Source organism: Thunnus thynnus, chromosome 1, assembly GCF_963924715.1.
Source record: "Thunnus thynnus chromosome 1, fThuThy2.1, whole genome shotgun sequence".
Lineage (NCBI taxonomy): Eukaryota > Metazoa > Chordata > Actinopteri > Scombriformes > Scombridae > Thunnus > Thunnus thynnus.
In genome coordinates, this window is record NC_089517.1 from 25,755,394 (window position 1) to 25,780,415 (window position 25,022).

At 36.8% G+C, this 25,022-nt stretch overlaps 3 protein-coding genes across 4 annotated transcripts; 2 read left to right on the forward strand and 1 right to left on the reverse strand.

Moving 5' to 3' along the window:
- Window positions 1-1,006: 1,006 nt before the first annotated feature.
- On the forward strand, window positions 1,007-2,909 carry nmbb (neuromedin Bb). Its single transcript, XM_067599337.1, has 3 exons — window positions 1,007-1,600; window positions 1,824-2,011; window positions 2,101-2,909. Exons 1-3 carry the CDS (start codon window positions 1,435-1,437, stop codon window positions 2,152-2,154), a joined length of 408 nt encoding a protein of 135 aa, XP_067455438.1. The 5' UTR covers window positions 1,007-1,434; the 3' UTR covers window positions 2,155-2,909.
- A 4,050-nt stretch (window positions 2,910-6,959) lies between these two features.
- On the forward strand, window positions 6,960-13,542 carry LOC137184912 (tetraspanin-3). The gene is made up of 7 exons (XM_067593040.1): window positions 6,960-7,123; window positions 8,161-8,352; window positions 8,541-8,615; window positions 10,448-10,549; window positions 10,970-11,122; window positions 11,243-11,326; window positions 12,367-13,542. The coding sequence occupies exons 1-7, from the start codon at window positions 7,061-7,063 to the stop codon at window positions 12,457-12,459; spliced, it is 762 nt and encodes a 253-aa protein (XP_067449141.1). The 5' UTR covers window positions 6,960-7,060; the 3' UTR covers window positions 12,460-13,542.
- A 253-nt stretch (window positions 13,543-13,795) lies between these two features.
- LOC137184900 (proline-serine-threonine phosphatase-interacting protein 1-like) lies at window positions 13,796-23,618 on the reverse strand. 2 transcript variants are annotated; one of them, XM_067593019.1, is made up of 15 exons: window positions 23,415-23,618; window positions 22,675-22,775; window positions 21,518-21,592; window positions 19,791-19,825; window positions 19,557-19,663; window positions 18,793-18,855; window positions 18,543-18,635; window positions 17,988-18,033; window positions 17,626-17,705; window positions 17,283-17,381; window positions 16,949-17,045; window positions 16,685-16,781; window positions 16,008-16,096; window positions 15,323-15,438; window positions 13,796-15,136 (listed from the first exon to the last, which is right to left on the reverse strand). In XM_067593019.1, exons 1-15 carry the CDS (start codon window positions 23,445-23,447, stop codon window positions 15,005-15,007), a joined length of 1,263 nt encoding a protein of 420 aa, XP_067449120.1. In that variant the 5' UTR covers window positions 23,448-23,618; the 3' UTR covers window positions 13,796-15,004. The 2 variants fall into 2 exon arrangements, with proteins under 2 accessions (XP_067449120.1, XP_067449129.1); XM_067593028.1 differs by lacking the exon at window positions 18,793-18,855.
- Window positions 23,619-25,022: the final 1,404 nt, after the last annotated feature.

The window sequence follows — 25,022 nt, forward strand, 5'->3', positions numbered from 1 at the left end:
TTCATCGAATCTAATATAAAAAGCCACCTGATACTCTATTGAGGTTCTTGTACTTTGAAATTGATTGCATCTGGCTGCAGTCTTTGTCAGACCTCAAAGACCTTGACCATTTGATAAGCAACTCATCAAACCCTAACTGTAGTTTTGTTGGTGATACAGTGTCAGTAAGGGAATTGCTTTGAGCTTTTAACACTCAGCGTTTTCCATTTTGGTGTGGCTCTGGGGGAACAAAGCAAATCCAAATAAACCAAGACCATAGTCTCAAGTGGCAAATTTATAATATTTATTACACCACTGGATCTCTAAATCAATTCTTTTGAGCCTGAGATGCAAATATTCATCACGCTATTTTAAGAACACATACAGTGTTGCAGATGACCATGGCTGTGTCAGTTCATCTAATCTGTGAATTTTGTGAGAGTGCTGGTCAGACTGCTTTCTAATTAGACTGACATTAAACTGTCCAGAATGTCTTAAATCACAAGTATGTGTGTGTGAATGCCAAAGGTTATGAAAAGAGCAAGATACTGCTGCAGCTCTTCCACTAAACTTGCAACTTTAGCACCCTGAAGTGACAGAGAGGCAGTCTGTCTTATCAGCTCTAAATTAGCAGTGAGAAGCAGCAGGTTCTCCTGTCCTCAGAGGACTGATGGTGATCACAGCAGCATGCTGCAACTGGCCAAATGTCATGTTGCTCATTGTGAGGAGCCAGGCCTGGTCCTGAGAGTGGGAGGGGGGTGAAGGGACCTGGGAAGGAAATGTTGCTCTAGAGGGAAGCATTAGCTATCACCTGTGCCATTTATGGATCTGACCTCACAATTTGCACCAACAGTACACAAACTCCAAGAAATCGTTTCTGTGTTTGCCCGTTTGTGGAGCTTTTATTGGATTAAAGAGCTTTTATTGTCACATGCACAGCAACACAGCAGGTGGCAACATTGAAGGAATGGTTGCAATATACTGTATTATACTGTACATATATATGATATGACTAAATATGAGCTTTAATAGCATTGTGAATGTATATGAATGAATTTTCCTCACACACCCACCCCTAAAATGAAAAAAAGTATTTCTAATTATTATAACAGGGAGAAATAAAACCAAAACTTAATTATTTATTCCCCACTGAATGTTAAATTGCTACTTGCACAGCTGAGTGCAAACATTCGTAACTGCCCTGGATTAAAGAGGAATCGTGTGGTGCGTAAAAGACGCACAGCCGGAAACACGGTCCAACGAAACCTTGACAATTAGTCGACTGACTACATTTCGATTTACGCAGCAGGGTGAGTAAAGAGCACACGCAACATAAACAGGGCCCACCCCGGTCAGGAGAGCCTATAAAAGCAAGATGCGTCTGAGCGATCCACGACCAAGAGGACACACTTAGAAATTTGCGCCCTGGAGCACAGTTCGACACTCCGCGTTGAGATGAGAGGGTTTACACTGAATAATGTTTGCCAGTGTGGCTTATTTACTTATCTTGTCTTATTTTCCTTCGTGTCTTTTACCACCGCAGTCAGTTTCGACCTGACTGAGCTTAGGAATAAAGTTGCAAAAATTAAAGTGAATCCAAGAGGCAATCTTTGGGCTACAGGTAAGAATCATCTTGAATCCATCAGCTATACAAAGACCAATATCGGTCATATGCTAGCATCTAATTTCTGATTTTTTCTCTACATATTACAGTTATTGTTTACATTATTTTTCTTTGCTTGTAACGATGCTGACACTGCCAATATGTCACAAAAAGGTTTTCTCTCATCCAGGTCACACCTACTCTCAGTCAATATTAACGTGCGTTTTCTTTGATTCTTAAGGACATTTCATGGGCAAGAAGAGTGTGATGGACACCCCTCTGCTGCCGTCAGCTGAGGGGCAAGGCGTTGATGCTTTGGAAGTCACCCTGCCTGCGGAGCACGGCGCTCTCGGGGAGCTTTTCCAGGAGTTTCTGCGGGTGGCGTTGCAAGCGCAGGTGGATACACAAGAGAGCCGCTCGAAAAATCAGGTAAGGACCGCCTCAAGCTTTTTTGACACTGAAATGACTAAAATGATTATTCTCTATTTTAAATTGATTTGATCCATTCTTTGTTTCAGGAGGCGGACTTGTTGATGAAGATTTTAGAAAGCTACATCCAAAGCAGAAAGTGACGCAGAGGATGAAAGTCTGGCACGCATGAACACAGATCCGAGGTCATCTGGCCTCATGGGTTCAAATAAAAAAATTAGTCACAGTCTACAGTGTCCTGCTCATTATGATTGTAATTTACTGTAATACTGTCATATTTACAGCTCATGTGCCATTTGCAATACACATAAAACAATTTCCAATTTATTTTACTGATGATATTTCACATTGTCTTGTTGTTTAAAGTTATTTATATTAAATAAAATAATGATTTGCACTGCTTTGACTTTGATCTGCGGCGGATAAATTGTAGTAGATATATTATATGTTTTAAGTCTTATCCCATCAGACTTGGAGTTGTAAGGAAACACTACTTACTTATGGCTACACCTCTTGATTCTAATTGTTTCTGAAATATTGGTGCATGACAATGGAGAAAACAAAAAAGATATGAAAATGGCAATGTCTAAAGACATCCCAGATGAGTATGACTCATTCTTTGCTTGTATTTCTGTGTGGCCTCAAAAGATTGTTGCTACAGTGCAGTTGCTAAAGGTCTGATATTGACATAGAACATTTTCTGTAATTATAGCTACTGTATTTGCTGGGCAAGACTACTGAGTTTAGCCCCTTCTGTTTGTAACCACAGGGGTTTGGTATATGACCTTCACAACCCTTACTTATTGGCCCAAGACTGACAATCAACTGATTGTTCAGCATGAGCAAGATTTCTTTGTCTCTTTTGTGCCATGTTGTAAAAGCATGTCCGAAATAACACTTATATAAATATAAATGTAGGCAGCTTATATAAATCACATTTTCTAGTTTCCTGAATATTTCGACACAAAATCAATAGTAACTTTCATACTTGTTCTGTCCTTTGCATAAAGGGATGATCTGTTCTCTCGATCAATAGTGGTGAAGTGAGATGGCCCATGCAGCTACATCGCCTTGGGCTAATCCATTGTATTATAAACGGGCAGTCTATTTCAATATCTCTCCCACAATGTCTGTTGCTTTATGTCATTTTTCAAGGTGTGGAAGGTGCTCTGATGTCCAAAGTAGTGAGTGGTGAGAGTTGAGAAGGTACTTAGACTATAATCTGCCTTGAAGCCTGGATAACTGCAAATATTTGGCCCAATAAGAGATTCAAACATAAATTATTACACTCAGAATAAAGAAAAAAGAATAACAATACATTGAGTTGCCAGTTTATCAGGTGCACAGCTAAAACTGATACAGCCCTGCAAGAAATCCTGCCTTCATTAGCGTAATATTTTTTTAAAAGGTGTTGATTAAACTTTGTGGTCATTGTGGGGGCTGTAATTTGTGGTGCTTTTGAATTGTATTGCATGTGTTGTGGGTGGGTGTGTTTCGTCCAACGCATTTATGTACTTGAGGGTAGACTGAATATTTGAAACACCTGTTGCCAAAAGTATGCTCCCAATAAATTTACAACAGGCCAAGAAATTGTTTTTTTCTTTTGTTCTCTCTCTATAAATTCATCTATGGTTATTTTGCCAAACAACAGCCTTGAGATCCTGGAACATTCAGGCACAGGACATTGTAGAGAAGTAGGTTAGTAGGCTAGAAAATTGGGTACAATTTAATAAACAAGCCTCCTCAATAGGTTAAAGAACATTTATAGTAAGTCCCTAAAGAAAAGAGTTTAAACTTGCATTCAAAACTCTGTTGAGGCGAGAGATTAACTTGAAAACATTTTCCTGAGTGTTGTATTTTATTAAAATGTTCTGTCTGGTTAAAAGTGCAAACTGTTCCCTGCGGTTCCTTGCAATGAAAAAAAAAAGTAAGAGCTAAAATTCAGGACATACTCTACAGTAATGAGTTAGTTATATTTTTGCTGGTAGCAAAGATACACAAGATGTGAAAGTCTGCATTTGAATGTTGCAACAAATTTCATCTTCAAACACAAATGGTGTGTCTTTTATTCATTAATTTGAAATGTCAGGCAACACTGCATATGTTAATCTGTTGCACAGACAGTGCAGTTCAACGTGTTGATACAATAATTATCAATTTGTGTGGGTGGATGGGTGCATAAATGAGTGAGTGCATATAAGTGTCCTCTCATGACTTGAAAAAGCAGATCCAAACATGTTGCAGGGTGTTAACTGTTGAGGATGATGATGTCGCCACACAATATGAGCATGCAGAGATCTCCCACATGACATATATTTGCCCACTCCTGAGGGAATGAAGGATTCAATTTAGCATCTCTGTGCTGTCTGCTTACTTTGAATTTGCTTGGTTACTCATAAAACCCATCGTTCCCCTATATGCCCACATTTAATCCTGCTTCTGTCGACCTACACAGATGTCTCTCTAAGATAGCAGGATGATTTTAGATTTAAATTCCAGGGCATTAAAGTGACATTCCTGTACAGATATGAATTGAATCAAATATTTTAAATGTGTGAATCCAGGTAAAAGGCATTATCATTTATCAATTCTCCTATGTAAATGTGTGTTAATTAGACATGAAGGGATGGAGCTAAGATGAGTTGGAGAACAAATATAACCTTTGAGGCAGTTGAGATGATCATATAAAAGGTGTCCCTAAAATGTGTAAATTCAATATACATCCAATCCAATCTCCCAAGCTTGGGAATAGTTAGAATTTGATATTTACTGTATTGACAGTCATCCAACTCTTGGTTGTGATGTGATTAAAACAAGCGAAATAAAAAAAAAATGATTGTGGCCTAAAGACTTGGAGAAATGTTACTGTATGTGTAGTTCAGCTGTGTTATATAGTAGTTGGCAGGGGGGATATGGCTACTGAAGAATTCCAATCAGCACAAACCAGAATACAAACTACATACTATAGGTTTTTCCTCAGCATGGGGAATCAATCACACCAAATGCTGGGGCTAAATAAACGCTGATACAAACAATTAGCAGCCACCACAGACAGTGGCCATCTTATTAAATTTTGTCATCTTGAAGAGATTAAATGGGGCTTTTCATACTGATATTTTTATTTCTACATCAGATGCAGACCAAGATTAGCCATCTGGTATTTTTTAATAGCTGTAATGTCATCCAAATCATTCATGGCCTGTTTCCCTAAACTGCTGCTGTGACAAATTAACTCCCCCCCCCCGGGTGATCAGTAAGTAATGTGTTTCTCAAGGATAACCTTAACTAGGAATCACCGCAATTACAAGGGACAATGGATAAGGTAGCTCCTATACAACCCAGAATGAACGCTTTAAAGAAAACTGTTCTGTACAGGGTGGAAATTCAGTGGAATAATTTGATGTTGTAAATCTCAAAATTCCTGAATTGCATTACGTTTAGAAAGCAGTTGAACTGTGATCATCAGCAGTCACCAAATTCGAGTCTGATCTCACTGGAATTTCTGCTCACTTTTATGAAAATAAATGTTGCATTTTTCATGTGTAAGAAAGGAGTACAAAATCTGTTTGTTTTTTTTTAACAGAGCCATTGACATATTTATTGGATGTTCATGTGCATATGATCCTGTCTTTGTCTTCCTGTATACATATCAGCCAGTTTCTTTGTTTTATATTGTCCTGTTTTATTAATGACTCACATTACTGCTTACAGGTTGATGAAGGCTTATGTATAATTCACAATGTGGATTTATGTTACGTCACCAGAAGTAGCCTCAGCTTCGGTCTGAATTTATGAGTTCCCCTCTTGTTCAGATTCAACACCAAAAGCTGACAGAGACAAATGTGGCACACTTTAACTCAATAAAACTGAGGCTGTGGGCAACAGTCCAAGACATCACTGATTGAGTACCCCAAGGGTACTAATTTTCAATTGAGTAATCTATCTTGCTCTTATAGGGAACACAGGTCTCACAGGTTTAAGTAAAGAAATTAGGGGCATATCACATGTGTCTCTTACATTCATTTTGTGTCAAGACATTTGTGTCAAGGCACTGTGTGGGTGCAGTGAATATATTATTATTTATTCATATATTTGATTGTAGGGTGTTCTTACCATTTGCTTATACCTTATAGCAAGTACTATTCCTCTCACAGTGTGAATAGTGTAAAACTAGCAATGATACAATGCCACCCTCTGGCTTATAGAACCCCTCACTACACATGAGAACATCTCTGTTGATTCTGCCTCAGTTTTTTAACAGGCTTACATCTTGTTCAGGAGAGGGCTGCCATATTTGTCAGAAAATGAAATCATGAAACAAACCATGTAACAAGTATCAGTACAAGCTGTACTCTACGTTGGTATTTGAGGGTCAAACCTGAGCTATTGTTGATCTCATGCCTAAATTCATGCCTTGCCATTTAGAAATCTGCACCAAACGCCTAAATGAAGTTAATCTTTTTTTTCCAGAAACACTCAGCTGCAGACTTGGGAAGATGAAACACAATGATGGCAACAGTGGATGTACTGGATGTACTTTAAGCACATTCTTTCTTGCATTTGATCAAATTTTTCTAATTGCTTATAACACATTAGGCTACATCCCACTGAATTAATTTAGACTTATTCTGTGGTTTACAGCTAAAATTGGCATCTTACAAATGAAAGCCATGATATATATGCATATATTTTTACAGGGAAATTATATGAATGGCTGTGTAATAAAGTGTGTGATGGCGTTGCAGTGAGCATTTCTATAAATTATAGTATCAAATACAAAAAAGGTACAAATTACACTGCACATAGCTGCATTGTATAGGATGCAGTGTGTAATGTGTTACACTGCTTCAGACATCCTCAGTTTGTTTTGAATGGTGACGTCATCGGAGCACATGACCGGAGTCTGTTGTTTGGGGTATTTTCATTGGTCGAGTCCAGAAGAATCTGCACAGCGGGGCAGGACCGCCGAAGCCATTTTATTATTATAACAGCAAAGGTGCAGGTGCATCAGTATTTTTTATATCTATAGTTTAAATTTTAGAGTCAACGATGGGGCAGTGTGGAATTACGTCATCCAAAACCGTCTTGGTTTTTCTTAATCTCATATTTTGGGTAAGCAACCGATAGATGTTTGAACAATGTGCAGCATCCCAGTGAGGCCAGGGATGAAGAACATTAGCAAGCGAGCAAACTGCGCCAGAGATTCGCTGCAGGCTGCAGGCTGGCGGTAATCTAGTTGCATTTTGAATAGAGCTATTTACGGACACAATGTCAGAGTTGTATTCACTGAGAGGTGCAGAAAGTGGACAAACAGAGTAATGCGAACAGTAGCCTGCTACACTGCGTCGGTAGCTGCCGCCCACAAGTTGTAGCTATGACGTTATGCAGCAGTTGCAGCAGCTGCCAGCCGGGCTCAGTGGAGGCTGCTGACCTGCAGTGGCTTCAGAGTTTACATACCGTAACATATCACTATATCAACAGACCAGCAGAGTTGGATTAAAATATGCATATATATTGAAAACGGAAAGAGTAAACCGAGCTTTAAATGGTTAACCATATAATCTCCCAGGATATCTGAATAATAGAGACTTCAAGTGGCCCAGTTCACATTGCACCAGTATCTGTTGTATCCGACTCTGAGTCAAAAGTGATATTATTCAGCTGGAGCTAAAGACATATTTTTAAAATGTATAAAACTGAGCAGAGTTTTTCAATGGCAATTTCCAAATTCTTTGTCTCTTGACCTTTTACTTTTCTATGGTTTTTATTTCTGTCTGTCTTTCAAATGTACTTGTACAACAAGGTGGTACCAGGTTTACAATTTAAGTATAGTAATTACAAATGTGAAGAAAAAGACAGAAATGATTTACACATCTCTACATTATTTACATTATACTAGAGCTGCATCGATTAGGCTAGTTGATAATTTGTTTTATATTATTATTATCATTATAACACTGCATAGTGTACTATAATGGAAGACAAACAAATCATTGCAAACAAATCATTTCCTAGACATAACAAAAGAATGTATATTGTGAGATATACAGTAGTTTAACTATGTAATGGTCATGGTGCTACCCAAACACATCTGTCTCTCTCTGTCTTGTGTCTGTCACTCATTCCTGTTTCTCTGCTTCTCTCTGCAGGCTGCAGCTGGAATTTTATGCTACATCGGAGCCTATGTGTTTATCACATATGACGACTATGACCACTTCTTTGAGGACGTGTACACTTTGATTCCAGCTGTCATAATAATAGCTGTCGGGACTCTTCTATTTATCATTGGCCTGATTGGCTGCTGTGCCACGATACGTGAAAGCTCCTGCGGTCTGGCAACTGTGAGTATTGACTTGAACCATTAAAATTAGATGAATGTAGAAGAGGGACTTTAAAGATAGGGAGCTCAAGGAAGACATAAAACATTATAAGAAACTGAAGAAACTCTTAATTTAATTGCACTGAAAAATAATGATAAGTATTTTGCTTCTATTTCGCCTTGTTAAAGGATCTCTTTTTGTCTTTTCAGTTTGCTGCCATTCTCCTGCTGGTATTTGTAACAGAGTGTGTCGTGGTGGTGCTCGGCTACATATACAGGGCAAAGGTAAACACCTCACCCTAACTGGTCTGCATGAGTGTGTCAGTCTGCCCCTATTCCACAAGAAAAGTTTAATGAAGTGGGTGTAAGGTTGCGTTTTCAACAGTTGGGTTCCAGATTAAAAAAGAGGAACATACGTTATATTGTACAATATAATAATATCTTTATTTATATAGCACTTATCAAAACAAAGTTACAAAGTGCTTCACATAGAATCACATAAAACACACACAGCAATAAAAGAATAAAAGTGCTAAACAAACAACGTAACAAAAACTCAGCCTCAACAGATAAAGATACTAAAACCCATAAAACAGTATAAAACTGGAATCAAGCTAAATCACGGAAGGTGGTGCGATAATAGTACATTTTGAGCTTTAAAAGAAGCCACTGACTCAGCTAGCCTTATGTCCTCGGGCAGGGTGTTCCAGAGCCATACTGTCCCCCTCCAGCCGAGAGTCTGGGACAGATAGAAGGCCCCTGCCCAAGGATCTCAAAGTGTGAGCAGGATCGTACGGGGATAAAAGATCTGAGATATAATGAGGAGTCAGGCCATTTTGTGCCTTGTAAGTAATTAAAAGAACCTTGAAATCAATTGTAAAATGTACTGGAAGCCACTGTAAAGAGGTGAAAACCGGGGTGATGTGCTCAAACCTGTTTACTCTGGTTAAAAGCCTGGCAGCTTAGTTCTGTACTGTCTGTAGCTGGTCTATGGTTTTTCTGTTTAGGCACATAAAAAAACTGTTACAGTAATCCAGGCGTGATGAGATAAAAGCATCTAAAATGGTTTCTGTATCTCTAAAACTTAAAATAGGTCAAATTCTGTTGATGTTCCTTAGTTGGTCAAAGCATGTTTGAATAAGTTTTTAAATACGCTGCTTAAAGTTTAAGTTAGAATTGAACAAGATGCCAAGACTTCCAGTAGATTGCAGTATTTGAATCTTGGTATTACTGGAGCCAATTACAAGGATTTCTGTTTTTAGTTGAGTTCAATTGAAGGAAATTCTTAGACAGCCAGTTTCTCACATCTACTAGGCAATCCTGTAAAGAACTCAGCATATTGTGGTAAGTGGGCTTAACAGAGACATACAGATATGTGTCGTCAGCATAACAGTGAAAGGAAACATGTTTACGAATAATGTGACCTAATGGGAGCATATAAAAAGAGAATAAGAATGGTCCCACAATTGACCCTTGAGGTACCCCATACTTGACTGTAGAAAATGAAGAGACATGGTTTTTAATGGAGACATAGAATTTTCTGTCTGAAAGATAGGACTTGACCCAACTCAGTGCAGTACCCAATATGCCCAACCATTGCCTCAGCCTGTCTAATAAAATGCTGTGATTGATAATGTCAAAAGCTACACTCAAATCAAGCAGTACAAAAATGGCACACACGCCAACATCATTGGTCCAATATATGTTTTAGGAGAATTATAGTCAATGTTCTTAAATCTTTGTAAAAGGTTGAGATTATACATTTATTGTGTATGTCTACTTTGAATTGTTTGTTCGAGGTTGAAGAAAGAATTAATACAGTTAATAGCATGTACAGTTTACATTTTAGTAAAACATAATTTATTTTTGTACTCTCTTTTGTTTTTGTTTTTTTTAAAACTTCCTTTGCTATGATTAATTATTGCTGATTTGTTTACCTGCATCCATGTATTACTAATCCCTTTAGGTAAGAGTGTCACCTAAGGGCCTGCATTGAAATTAGTTTTATAATATTGTGAGAAACTGGTCTCATATACATATACATATCCCAAGAGATAACATCTGTAAATTGCAGTTCCTGAACAGGGATAGTAACAGCTGCTGTGTATTTGTTTCAGGTAGAAGATGAGGTGAATCACTCCATCCAGAAGGTTTACAATGAATACAATGGCACCAACACTGATGCGCCTAGCCGTGCTATTGACTATGTGCAGAGGCAGGTGAGAAAAAATATTGTCTGTCTAGCTGAAATTCAAATGTTTTTGGAGGTACTTGCCTTCTGGGATTCCTATAAAATAGATCATTTATAATGAGATGTGACACTGTTTAGATGTTGTCCTGCAACAGCTCTGTATACATGGTAACCTTCAGAAATATTTCAGACATACAGTATTTTCACTGAAAAATTTAACACGAGCACTCAAACAAAAAGTCCTCACTGTGTGTTCAATAATAATTATTTTTACATTTACTGTGAAACTATTGATGGTCGGGTCACCTTGAACACTTAAGTTTAATTTTAATTTAATTTTTTTCTATGGATATACAATTATTTAAGATAATAAATACATTTCGTATAGTAATCAGAACTCCAGACTCTGAAGATTTTCACTCATTGTCATTCATTGTCCTTCTGTTAGCTTCATTGCTGTGGCATTCACAACTACTCCGACTGGAGGAACACTCGCTGGTTTAAAGAATCCAAGAACAACAGCGTTCCAGTGAGCTGCTGTCAACCCAGCATCAGCAACTGCACTGGCACTCTGACTCGACCAGCAGATCTCTACCAAGAGGTACAAACAACAAGAGACTTAAAATATAAAATGTTCTGTGAGGTTATTGCTTGTGCATTTGTTATGTAAGACTTGGAATGTCAGTGAGCTTCTTTTAATGTCATTTATTTTCTGTCTTAGGGTTGTGAAGCTCTTGTTGTGAAGAAATTAAAGGAGATCATGATGTATGTCATATGGGCTGCACTAACTTTCGCATCTATACAGGTAAGGAGGGAAAATACAAAAAAAATGTTTTTAGTATAGTCCATCACTGCAAGCAACATGATGGGTTGGGCAGGTTTTAAACAAATCTTGGGTTTATATAGTATCTAAGCCACTTATTTAGAAATTAGTACAAAGGTGAACAGTACCCAAATTGTCTGTTGTAAATGTCTATCAGATTTTACAGTAATTTCCTGGTTCAATTATGACCTGTTTAGTTTAGTGTGGTTATTTTTGCACACGGTTTCCTGTCTTGTGGACACCATTTCTGCTGTCTAGACCTTAGTTTCAATTTAAGTGGTTTACAGGAAACAGTTGGTAGTTCTGATACAGAACTGTGGGTAGGTATAAACCTGTTTGATTGTCTGACAGCTGATTTTGCTGATGTTCAAATTGATTTCATTGTAAAAGAAAAACTCTGGCTTCTACAGACGCTATTATCCAAATCAAGGAGTGTATGTTTAAGGGAAAAGTTTACTAATACTAAAACTAATAAAGGACAACAGCCAGTATGAGTATTAAACACTGCACTCAATACATTGACATTAAACAGCTGACTCACCTCATCAAACACATGTAAGAGTCCTGCATTGAAACCAAGTCAAAATCATGTTTATTGGGAGCATAATTAAAGCTGCAGTAATCTCTGTCAGCACAACCATGTCTCTGTTGAGCCCAGAGCTGACAGCAGCTCTGACCTGATTGTGTCAAAGGATTTCTAGCGTGTTTAACAGCTCAGCATGGTTGCTGCTGACCAGGAAACCCCATCTCCCAAAGTGGTTACAAAGACAGCATGGTGAATCAATTTATATTACACTCAAACATACTCACCTAAACATACTATGTGCAATGTAAGTGTGAGAAGATAATGATTTTTACATCATTAGCTTAACAAAATGATTTACCATAGTGACTGGCTCTTCTCATCCAAAACATTTCCATTCAGTGATTACATCTCATGCTGTTATTTATCTGCCAAGTTTGCTGGAGGTTAATGACTTGAATAACGTCTTTTCTTTCTTTCCTGTGCTGTCTGCCTGCAGATGCTGGGCATGCTCTGTGCCTGCGTGGTGTTGTGCAGGAGGAGTCATGACCCAGCATATGAGCTGCTGGTCACCACCAACAGTTATGCATGAAGGTCAATGAAACACTCAGAAAATCAAAGGAGCATCACCGGACATGTCCACAGTAGATTTCAGCTGTAGTTATATATAAGCTCAAGCACACCTTGCACAATTCATGATAAAGTAGCGAACACTGACGATATGGTTTGGGTGGGGCTTCAAGGGGAAACCAGTTATTTATTGACATGCTTTGTAAGTTACTGTTATTTTCACTGTTTCACTGTTTTCTTACAAATACTGAAATACTTACAAAAGCCAAAGTGCATACGGCTAATTGACATTTTTGATGTTGATGCTTTTTTTTTGTTTTCATTTGATTGTGGCTGCATAAATATTGGGCTCATCCCCAGTAAGGATGATGAGGATTAATGACGAGCTTATGTGTGATATTATGGTTGGGAGAGTTGTATGGAATGTATTTCTTTGTGTGCTAGTTTGCACTATGGCCAGAGCTCTGGAGATATTTCATGGTTGTTTAAATTCAAAATCTATGCTAAATAGAACTTGTACACTATTCCTAAGAATTCAGTCTGACCAGATTTTGTGAAAATGGACAAAAACTTTTTCTCATATAAAGAACAGATTCAGGATTTTTATCACTGTCTTAAATTGTTTTGTGCATCTGCTCTTATGTTTTGTCTCTCAAAGCCATTATTGGTAGAAAGAGTTTTTCATATTCACAAATATTCAGGTTGTGAATAATGTACATTCTGGTTTGGTGTCGATGTATTCTGAATCAGGCTTCACTACTGAGGTATTGCCAATATATAAATTGTGAGTCAGTCAACCTTTCAGTCTCCAGTGCTGTTAGTAGGAGTACTATCAATGTTAACTGAAGACGTGTGTATGTGTAGGTTCAGTTTGTCGCAATGTTTCCAGTCAGAGAATTCCTTCTGTCTAGTTTTAGTTATAAACCTGCTATAAAGAATTACAACTCATTGTTTTATACGTTTTTGTGAAAGTGCACCGTTTTAATATTTTTAAGCCTTTAAATTGACCCCTAGATATTTAGCTAGCGCCGCAAAAAAAAGAGAAATAAAATTATGTATAGATTGGAGAACAGGCAGGAAAAACAAATAAAGTCATACATTTCAACTTCACTGTCTAACTCTCCTTTCATTTCCATGGTTTTATGTGACTGTAAACCTTACCAATTAGATCATAGTATAATGATTAAGATAAAAATATACATGTCTTTGAAACATATGGTGTAAACAAAATATGTGCCATCAGTTGATACTGTGACAGGTATATAAACTTTATTTCTGTATTTTGATCTATATTAACTGCAACCATGGTAGGCGATGTTCTTCTAGCGGTTAAAAAAAACCAGCCGAGACACTGTATATTTACATAGTGCACATATAGTAACTGTCTGTTCTCTTTTATAACACACAAAGAACATTCAAACATTACAGACATAACCCGAGACAAAGTGTAAAACCAAAACAGGAGCACATTTTAAAGCCCAACATGCCACCAATCCTAGCTGAACTGTTGAAGCATCTTAATACATTCAGTGTTGCACTATTAATTTAGACATGCAAAATATAATTTATAAAAAAATAATGAACAGCAGTGATCCAAGGCAATTTACCACACTGCTGGGATCGCTGTTGTACAGACAGGTAGGTACTCATCTAATAAATGGCTATTTATGTCATTTGCACTTTACTTATTAGTAACTCCTAATTTATCACACCCAATACAGTGATTATGTTCAACACTGTTTTGTTTTTTACACAACTGGAAATAAATCAATTTATTAGTCACCTCTGTCAGTAGAGTAGCCAGCATGATGATATGATGATGACTAATCAAAGTTCGGGTGATTAATAAAAGCGTGATGTAATTGTTGTCATGCAGAACTTTGCTTGACTGGAATAGTTTTTCTAATATTACCAGTGTAAAGTGCAAATTTTCTTGTTTGTTCATCAAACTCAAATTGAAAATATGACATATTGACAGAGCAAAGTAATTAAAGTCATTAAAAAAAATTTCGATCCAAATTTTCAACACCAGATGTTATTTCAGTCTTTAGTCCTGTGTACTATTGTAAGTATTAGGAGTAAAAACTATTAGAATCCCAGCTGTACAACACGAGGTAGAAGAGTTATACTTTAATATCCTTTTGTGATTAATCCACCAAGATATAATCCTGCTGATCGAAAGCAATGTGAATAAATAAGGGATGTCTGAGGAAACCTCCCGCTGTAAAACTCTACTTTCTACTAAATTATGCTAAATTTACATTCACGTTCAGAAAAACTAATATTTTCTTGTATCTTATATCTAAGATTCTAAATAAAGGAAGCTTGACAAAGAAGTGTGTGTGTGTATGAATCTGTGAGTGAAGTGGCACGAAGTTCATGTCTTTGTAAGTTTGACACATGGTGCATATTTGCCTGTATATGTGTGGCCAGCTGTTAAACTTTTGAAATGAATGCATATATGCATTGCTCTGTGACTCTGTTTTTTCTGTCATTTATCTCTCTCTCTCTCTCTCTCTCTCTCTCTCTCTCTCTCTCTCTCTCTCTGTGTGTGTGTGTGTGTGTAATCAGAGTTTTCCCAGATGGTTTCCTGGCACCAGTCCAGTCAGCCCGTTCTTCTCCACTGTCCACCAGCCATCTTCTCCTCGATCCAGTACTTGGACCCGGTCCCCCCTAATTATATCCAGTTCATCCTCTTCCTGACCAGTCAATGTGAGCAAAGATGACAAAAGTTAGTCACAGATGGACAGTGCTAACAATCCTTTTTTTTCACAGAAATCATCATCAAACCTATCTACATCTCAGTAACATACAATCAGAGTGGCCTCTTGTCCAAATAATACTTAGTAAACAACTGTGTGACTAAATGATGCGCTCTTGATCACCTTTGCACTGTATGTATAGAGCACAGCGTAGCTGTCTTCATCAGCTGAAACTGTGGCCAGTGAAGCTGCTTGTTGGAGGCCCGGGAAGGGTGCATACCCTCCATCGGAAGGCTCAGCTGAAGCCACAACAGAGAGCAGCACAGCAGACAATGTTAGCGTACAGTTGCATACAGTACATCATGTGACATTCAATTCCAATCATGAGTAATGTTTTTTCATTCATATTGTTATTTATTGTTACAAAACAATGAATCCCATTAAAGGTAATGTCTTTTGCTACACATACAGTAAGTTGAATATTACCAATGTATCACCTTAATTTTGTGTAATTTTCTTTAATTTAATTAAATTTTTCAATTTTGTTTTTTAATTTGATTTATTTTTTTGTTTTTTTTATTTTTTGCTTTATTTGTAAAACTATTTGAATTATAAAACTGTGTCATGATTTTCTAGTTTTTCTTCATTTTTAAATCTTGTGTTTACTATTGTGTAAGGTACACACAATTTGTATATTCAAGTAAAAAGGATCCACCAAGAGCACTAAAAAAGGCTGAAATGTTAATTGCACTCGACAATACTGTGTAAGATGATCCAACAACATATGGATGATCTTGTTTGTAAGTTCTCATTCAAAAGTACATAAATATAACTGTAAGATGATAAATTAGTGATATTCAGTACTCACACTCGCCAGTGGATGTCAGTGTTGATCGTGAGCTTTGGAGACCTTCAGTGTTAATCCTCCCAGAACTTCCGAGTAGGGGATCAGAGTGCCTGTGGGTTCAAGTAAGATATTTAGGATACACACAGGCCTAAAAACAATCTTTCAACTGCTTGTGGTTCTTTTAGATTAGATTCTCTTTTGTCAGGTCAAAATGAAAGAAAGAAGTGGTTTTTGTCTCAGGGAACCAAAAAGTGTTTTCATCAGCAAGTTTTTGTTTGTTTTTGTTGAGTAAGTATTTTTATTAGACCACAAGCCTCTGCTTGTTACTTCAAATTAGTGACTGCGTCATAATTCATAAGATATAGAGGTGGTGTGTTTATCTCTAAGTTTGATGCCATATAGCTCACATCAGAACAACTGAGCACAGAAGTGTATTGGTTTTCCTCCCCCCTCTGCAAAATTGGTTTAACCCATCTCTGTTCTCACTCACTTCCCTTGTGAAATACGTCTCACACCTCTAGTTAATTCATATCAATAAGTTGCATAAGTTGTACAGTAGAATGATGCACCTGGAGGAAATGGCCATTTCGTGGTTACTGCCAAAACAACCTTACACTGCTCATGTGCTTAAACTCTACTGAGGATTTAACAATCCTGTCTCCTCTTGATTCCCACCACCCCCAGGTGGTTTGTCACACCTCCTCATTATGTCCTCTCTCCCTCCTGCAAATTGAGCTTGACCGTTGCTGTCCCCGGATGTCTCCTTTGGGTAGTAGCTCTCAAACACTATGGGCTCTGTGTGAAGAAATGAGAGTGAGAAGCTTTTTTTTGTTTTGTTTTTTTGAGAAACAAAGATGAGTATCACTTCCTGCCTGTGGGTCCCTTGAAAGATAAAGGTCAGAAGATGAGTTGTTCTCTTATGCAGTTCTTTTGTGATGGCATTTTTTTTTCACTTCTCTCACCTGGTGGATTCCCTCCCGTCTTTTTCATCTCTATGAAGCAGTTGATGTCTGTGGTGATGTCACACTCTTCCAGGAGCTTCCTCACCTCCTCATAAAACTGATTAAACAAAAGGAGGAAATCAGAATTGTGCTGTTTTCTTGTTAGGCTCAGTTTAGTAAAATGCTTCCTATAACCTCAAAACAAACTCAAATAGTTCTTGAGGTGAGCTATAGTATTTCTGAATATGTGTCTGAATTTAAACCAAGCGTTCAAATGAGACATGCCCCTAAGATGAATCCAGGTGCTGTGCACAAAAGTCATTAAACTACATAAATAAAGAGGAGATGAGCTCACCTCATCGTCTTTGACACACTGCGTGGAGAAATGATTGCAATGGTCCCAGAGAGCACACCTGAGCATGCTGATGCGATCTCCCTCTAGTTGCTGGAATACCTGTAAAACATTCAGATATAACAGAATACTTGTATAGTTTGACAAAGTATGTCACAACTTCATTGTGAGTTTGTTACATTTTTAGCTTGCTCAATGCACGATAAAGTGGTCAGCAGCAGCAAGGTGTTATGAGCAGAGTCATAAATTGTGCAGATAAAAAGGTGATGTGGTTTGAGGTTCAGTGTGTGCTATTATAAGCTTGTGAATAGAGCAGTTAATGTGACATAAATATAGTCCACTGTACCTCACATGTGCTTTTGTGTGTTTCTTCCCAGTCCTGGCGAACACTTTCTAGCTGAGCAATGTTGGTAACGTACAGCTTCTCTGTGAGAGATTAGAAAATCATTTTTAGATAGTTATACTTACAAATCAACTCAAATTGAGCCCTTCCATTAAGTAGTCACTGTCAAACCTCTTTCAAAGTTTTTACAAGTCATTACATAAAATAGAAACAGAGATGTACAGTGCAGTGTTTCCATGAAGTTTTCTCTGAATTTGGATAACCAGTTGTAAATGTATTGAGAGGTTATATTAATACTGTAAAATACAAATATATGCTGGTTAAAAATAGAAATTTAACAGCTGAAAGATGATTCTGGGTCATACCTGCATCACTGGCTGCCTGTCTGCATTGCTTGGCCCTTTGACGCGCCTGTGAAACAAACAATGTATTACACAGGAAGCTACAGTGTGACAAACTCTGATAAGAACTTGTCACACTAGTCATTCAGAACATTAAAAGGACAATAGATTTTAGAAAAGCCTTTCATGAATATACAAAAGCTTGAATATAATCAGGGTCATTTGGGGAGTTTCCCAAGATTTAATTTACTTTAAAAGAGATTACAGATCACATGAACATATACTTCAGATAGTGTAGGTTGCAGAAAGTCCATCCACTAATGTTGCTCTTCTGTCAAGTGGAATCTTGTATTATATGAGCAGAATACACTTTGCTCTACAGGGCAGCCTCTAAAACCCATGAAGTCTGAATGAACTCCTCAGCCTCCGGCCTCAGCTCACACTGAAGTGATGGTCATGTTTATGGTGAGGTTGGGTACAAAAATGAAGGTTTAAATAAAATGCCTTAAAAAGTTTGCATTTGAATCCTTTTAATGGCAGGCCATTTCCACATCATTACTATAGTGAGGTATGTTGTACCTTTTCTGGGTGTTTGGTGGCAGCAGTTGTCTTCTCGACCCCCTGCTCTGCCTCATCCGCTTCCCTACACTTCAGCTCGTAGTTCCTCTTAGACTGAGAGAAACAGAAACAGAAAGCAAAGGTCACAGAGTGCCATTAAGGAAGGACTGTGCACTGTTTGCTGTTCACACCCATGATGAACATACAGTCTGCTATCAAATCAGTCACAATACAATCACGTAAATTACAGTAGCTCTGGTCGTTTTTTTACCTCCATGGTTTTCTTGAACAAAGAAACCTTTTTCTTCTGAACTTTCTCCATGATGCTTTCAAACTAAAAGGAAAAATATCTTGCATGTAATGTTTCCATGTACTGAATATAAGTATGAATATATAGGGTTGAACCAACACTTCTGTAACACAGTGTCAATGAAAACTGAATAATGTACAGATAAAGGCAAGGCAAGGCAAGGCAAGTTTATTTGTATAGCACATTGTAACAACAAGGCAATTCAAGGTGCTTTACACAGAGCATAAAAGGCATCAAGACAAAATATAAAAGCAACACAAGGCAATGTGAAGACACATTTAAATACAATTAAAAAGTTTTAAATTTGAAAGTAAAAAAGAAGCTAAAATAGAATAAGACCGATAAAACAGGAGATAAAAGTTACAGTGCATTGTAAGATATTAAACCTTAAATTTGGTTTAATTAAAAGCAGTGGGGATAAAAGAGATGTGGTGATAATGTAAGCTTCACAGAGAGGATTTATTTCATGACTGTTGCATTGATTTGCATTACATTGATTTTTCAAGTGCACAAGGGTACCTATTAAACTGGTAGCTGAATGTAGTACAGCTATTAGACAGCTATTAGACAGGTATTAGTATGTAACAACATTGACCGTAAAGATGTGCAAACAGATAGAAAAGAAGTTAGTAAGCCATCAAACCTCACTTTAAGATTGTAACGGCAATCAAACCTCACTTCTATGTCTGTGTACAATAAGTTAAGCAACAAAAGTTGCCCAGTACCTTCTTCCTTTGCTCTTTCTGACGGTCTCTGAATGTCTCAATCTTTTTCACCTCCTCTTTCAATACATCAGAGAGTTGGATGTGAAAGTTCCCAATGTTCTCGATTTCTGCAGCCAGAAACAGCAAATCAGAACAGCAAAATGAAAAAATACTTCACACAAATAAAACCAGTTGCAGTAGTATTAAGTGCTCTTATAGGACTATTCCACTGGGTAAATGACTGGATGAACTTACGTGTTTTTAATTGTTCGAAGGATGCTCTCAAAGTGCTGAAAAAATGCACAGAGATTGGAGGTGATTCAGTGACAGTCTGCTGTTTGTTTGCAAGCTAAACACATCTTTAAATTTAATTTAATAAAGAGAGAGTTTGTTGGTTCTCTAAGTGGTTTTGTTTACAATTCTTATGGTTCTTTTTTGAAGGATGAAGTGTTTGTTTTATATGTACTTTCCCATACTTCCACACAGTAAGTTACATATGGGACTAAAAAGGAACAATATAAGGTGTATAACAAAGTTTGATTTAGAAGATCTTTGACTTTATATAATATTGCAATTGACTTTGATATTTTAGCTTTGATATCATTTATGATTGAATGTGGCTTCCAGCATAATTTATTGTCTATTATTACCCCAAGAAATTTAATTTCAGACACTCTTCCAATATCTACTTTATTTATCATGAGTTTCTTGTTTGAGTTAGTGAAACGATTCTCAATTATTATAAATTCATTTTACTTAAATTCAGTATTAGTTTATTAGAATTAAATCAACTCTTTAGCATTTCTAGTTCTTTTCCCACTGTATCCAAAAGTTGTTCCACAACAAAATAAATTTGTATAATCTGCAAATAATATAGATTATAATATTTTGGAAACCTCACATGTAATTTGATATTTATTATTGTTGTTTATTGAGAGTTTGCTGTAAATGTTTGCTGTTACTTTTATTGGTTATTCTTGTTTTGTTTTCTTACTCATATTTTTTATTTTTTAACATGTTTGAGATAAAAAAGTGTTTCTCTATCTATAAAAGTATCTATCTGTAAACACAACTGATTGTATTACACATTTTTAAATTCACACAGGGCCATTGCTCAGATTGCTATTTTTGACCAATGTGATTCTCCCATGAACACACAGTCACAGCAGCTCCATGCAACTTAACTGTCTGACTGCTGGTGACTAAGCAGCTACACCAGAGCAGTTTGGACTAAACAAAGTATCACCAAGGCCCCACTGAGCACAATTGTTGCTCATTAACTTGGCCCACTTAATACTAGACAGCAAGTAGATTAAAACCTATCAACATCCAGACCTTTTTTACACTTATGGAAAGCTTTTAACATTGTGATAACACTAAATTGATGTTACCACAAGGGCATGTTTTTCCTATCACATAGAACTTGTCATAAAATGTTTCTGTCTTTGATACTGCACCTATCTTTCTTAAAAAATCTCACATAAACCTCTAGAAAGCTTTTTGGTTTTAATTTCCCAAAACGTCCCCTTAAATCATAGAGTTAGAGTAAGGCCATTTGTGTATTTTATTGTTGCTTTTAGAGTATAGTCAGCTCTGTGGTTGCAGGTGACAAAAACTCTATGTAAGAACAGGAAACTGCCAACACATGATGACCTACTATATTCTTAGAGGGGAGCTGCCTGCTGCAGTAGATAAAACACATACAAAGAGACACACACAGTATCTTTTTTTCACTCTGTCTCAGACACAGAACTGTGTGTTTCCTCTAAAAAGAATGACTCATAGGCGCCTGACTAAATATTTCATGTTGCAGGTCAGTCTCAAATAGCATTAAAAGTGTCTTTCATTCACCTTATTGTTTTTTGAAAAAAAAGTGCAAGTTTTCCAAACTATAATGAATTATCTTTTAATCTATATTCCATTATTATGTACTTATGTTCACATGGTAAATAATACTGAATATATGGTGATGAGGTATTTACCTGATCTCTGTGTGTCCTCCAGCTTTACGAGCAATAGTCACCAGTTCCTTCCCATACTTCTCCTCTGCTAGTGCCCTGTGCATTATGAACAAACAGGCACATCATTCAGGATATGTGTGTCAGTGTTTAGTTATAAAACTGCATAAAACTGTATATGCCATATTTGTCTTCTAACGAAAGGGACATATTATGCATTGACTTAGCATGCAGATAGAATCACAGCACATGTCATGGTTTTGCTCTGTCGCACTAAGAAACTCTGACTTAGGTTTATTAGCCAGAACATCACCATTTAACAACAAGAACCACTTAATATCTTATGTTATTACAGATTAATTTGGTAGAATAACCAGTCAGTGTTATTTTTGTGACTGATAAAATATCCGTCATTGGTCTGACCCATCATCTGTTAGATTTGGTTACATCATAAGTTTAAACTGGTATGAATCTACTTACTAACTTACTATATTCTTTATCCGGGTAATCAGTTAATGGTGATGCTGAATATTTGTACCTCTGAGACACAACATCTTATTGATGTTGGTTGCTATTTTGGATCTAGTAAAACACATTTTAAAGTCATTCTTTGCACATCAGGAATACATGAAATTGCCAAACACACTAAACCTTAATTTAGGAATCTGTCAAAAATCAGTTAAATTGTTACTCTACTGCAATGAAAAAGAGTGATGAGACTATTTGTTAAATCAAATTAACACTAGTATATATTTTCTCAAAAGTTCATTTGAAGAAATTATCATCCAGGCCTCATATTGTTGAGGGTTGCGATTAAAATTTATGTTGTCTTAAGATAATAAGACTCTAGAGGCCACAATTCTTTGCAAAGCACACAGAGCATACAGTGGTTTTTGCATTCTGTGATGAACTGTTCGTTGCTAGGAACAGCTATATTTAGCTGTAAATTAAAGAGTACGGTCTTGACCTGCTCTATGTGAAAAGTGCCTTGAGATGACTTTTGTTGTAATATGGCGCTATATGAATAAAAATTGATTGATTGAATTGATTGAATTATGTTTATATTTATCATATTGTGTCATGGTATTAATTACACAACAATCACTGAAATAAGTGAGGTGCATGGTTTCAAGAATTTCCAAAATTCCCTCGTGTTAATGGTTGGTTTTGGTTTCAGCTACCTCATCTTTAAAAGTTCCTCCATATCTTTGCACATTTGCCTTCCATCTCGTAACCTCTGGATTACAGCGTCATACCCGGCATGACAAGTAAAATCAGTCCCCTGTATGGAGAAAACAGAGGAAAAATTGCAGAAAAATACTGCAATGAACAGCATTGTGCAACAGTTGTTGCAACATATTCCTTGAGTCAACCCTGGACTCACTATGTGGTGAAAATGCAGAACTGGCACTTGTAGTATATATCTGACATGGCCACATACTCAGTACTTCATCAAACTGCGTCTTATGTAAAGAGCAGATAGATTGTCAAATAAGGCTTCAAATGCAACTAATGGCAGTTCAACACATTATGGCTGAAGGACTTGCAGCACAGATTAAGAACTGTTCGTGGAGTTCATGATAAGTATGCAACTCACCAGTACTTTCTTCGTTATGTGATATAAGATAGCCGGAAAAGAAAAGCCTTTTTTTCCTTTCAAATATACTATAATATACTGTAGATACCAATGACATGTCTGTCACAGGCAATGACAATCTAAGTTTTATTTTGTTTTGCAGGTACTTTATGATCTGAATAATGAAGAAGTTAGATTGTAGCTTACTTAGCATGTGAATTCAATATAAAAAAGAAGATACATTATTGCATGATGATGAAGATAACCATGATCTTTTTCAACAGGATCAACTTCAGCAAAGCATGAGACCGGCATAAGATCACCATGAGACAAAAATAGACTTACCCAGAAAGCATTTTTAAACATCAAAGGTGCCATCTCTGCTGTTACTTCCTTGAAATTCACACAGTTGCTTTCCTCAGTGTGAACTTTCCCCTCACAGCTTTTCTCACAAAATAAACGCTTACCAACTACTAAAATAAAGTTGTCAAACCTGGGATACTTGACCAACTAAACTGTGTTTAAAACCTTGAGTTCCCCAAGCGCCAGTGAGTCATTTTGAATGAGGAAGAGCTTCTGTCCCATGATGTCACTGACCACAGTCAGCTCAACCCCTGTGTGAAACAGCATATCTTTCATGAGCATTTGTTGGTTATACTGAACATGTTGTTTAAAGGTGATAGAAAATATCATCACATAATTTGAATATACCTGCTTGGATAATGTCTGTGATTGCTATGATCTTTTGGCTGCAGTATTGGTGAAGAAACTGTTGGTTTGGTCATTTACAGTGACAAACTCACATGGTCATACAGTATGGTTTCAGTCAGCTGTTGTGAGTGATACTATGACTGACGGCTGAAGGTTTACCAGTTTCTGTTTAGCATCATGGCCATATTATATAATAAATATCATCATTGCATCATTGTCATCTTATGTTATTCATATTAATTGATACTTATATACAAATATGTAAACACATATCTAAATAGATTTAATTAGTTTTCAATTTATTTATTCATTCTTGTATTTTCACTGGTAAAGTGTTTTGATGCAGAGAAATTACAGAACATTTTCATCCACCAGTTGTTTTGTTCCTGTGAGGACCAGAAGGGGGAGACACAGACCTGTCTAAGATATTTTAACAAAACCTATCCAAGTGTTATATGGGATCAAACACTCCCGTTACACATAGTCAGTAGTTCTTAAATCTCCACAGGGGTCGAGATATAAAATCTGAAATCTCTCAATCCAGTTGAGATGATTACAAATATGTGCCTCGGGCATCTTTCAGGGAGGACATGGAGACACGTGAATGAGCACACAGATGCTTATTATTGATTTTCAAAGTGAGGAGAAGGACAAACTGTGTCTCTCACCAGTCGCTCAGTGAGATGTGTGAAAATCTTTGGCTCCCTCACAAAGCTGAAGGATCATTCTGTTGCACACCTAACGGCATGTCAAAGGGACTATACAAATTAATACGGCCTACTGAGAATAATTGAGTGCAGACTATTTTACTATTTTCATTTGTTTTATGTTAGTGTGTTATTTTATATATTATTTTATGTTTCTACTGTTTGATTGTAAACCACTTGCATGCAGTCATGCATGTATTACACCAGCCAGACAAATGTTTGATTGATTAATGAATTAGACAGACTTATTTTGGGTGCATTAAAGCTCCACAGGTCAGTTTACATATAATGTACAAACAGTATAACATGTCAGATTCCTGTGTGGTAGACACTGATTTTACGGGTTTAAAGTGAAATATTTCAAATAAATAAACATATTTTTAATATAATTTAATACATTTTCCTACATTTTCTTTGGCTATTTTACTTTTGGTGTTTTTATGTGTAGTTTGTGTCATGTGTTTTTCAAATATTGTACAACAGAGCACCATTTGACCACCATTTGAAATTCTAATTCATTTCCTTGAGCTGGGGC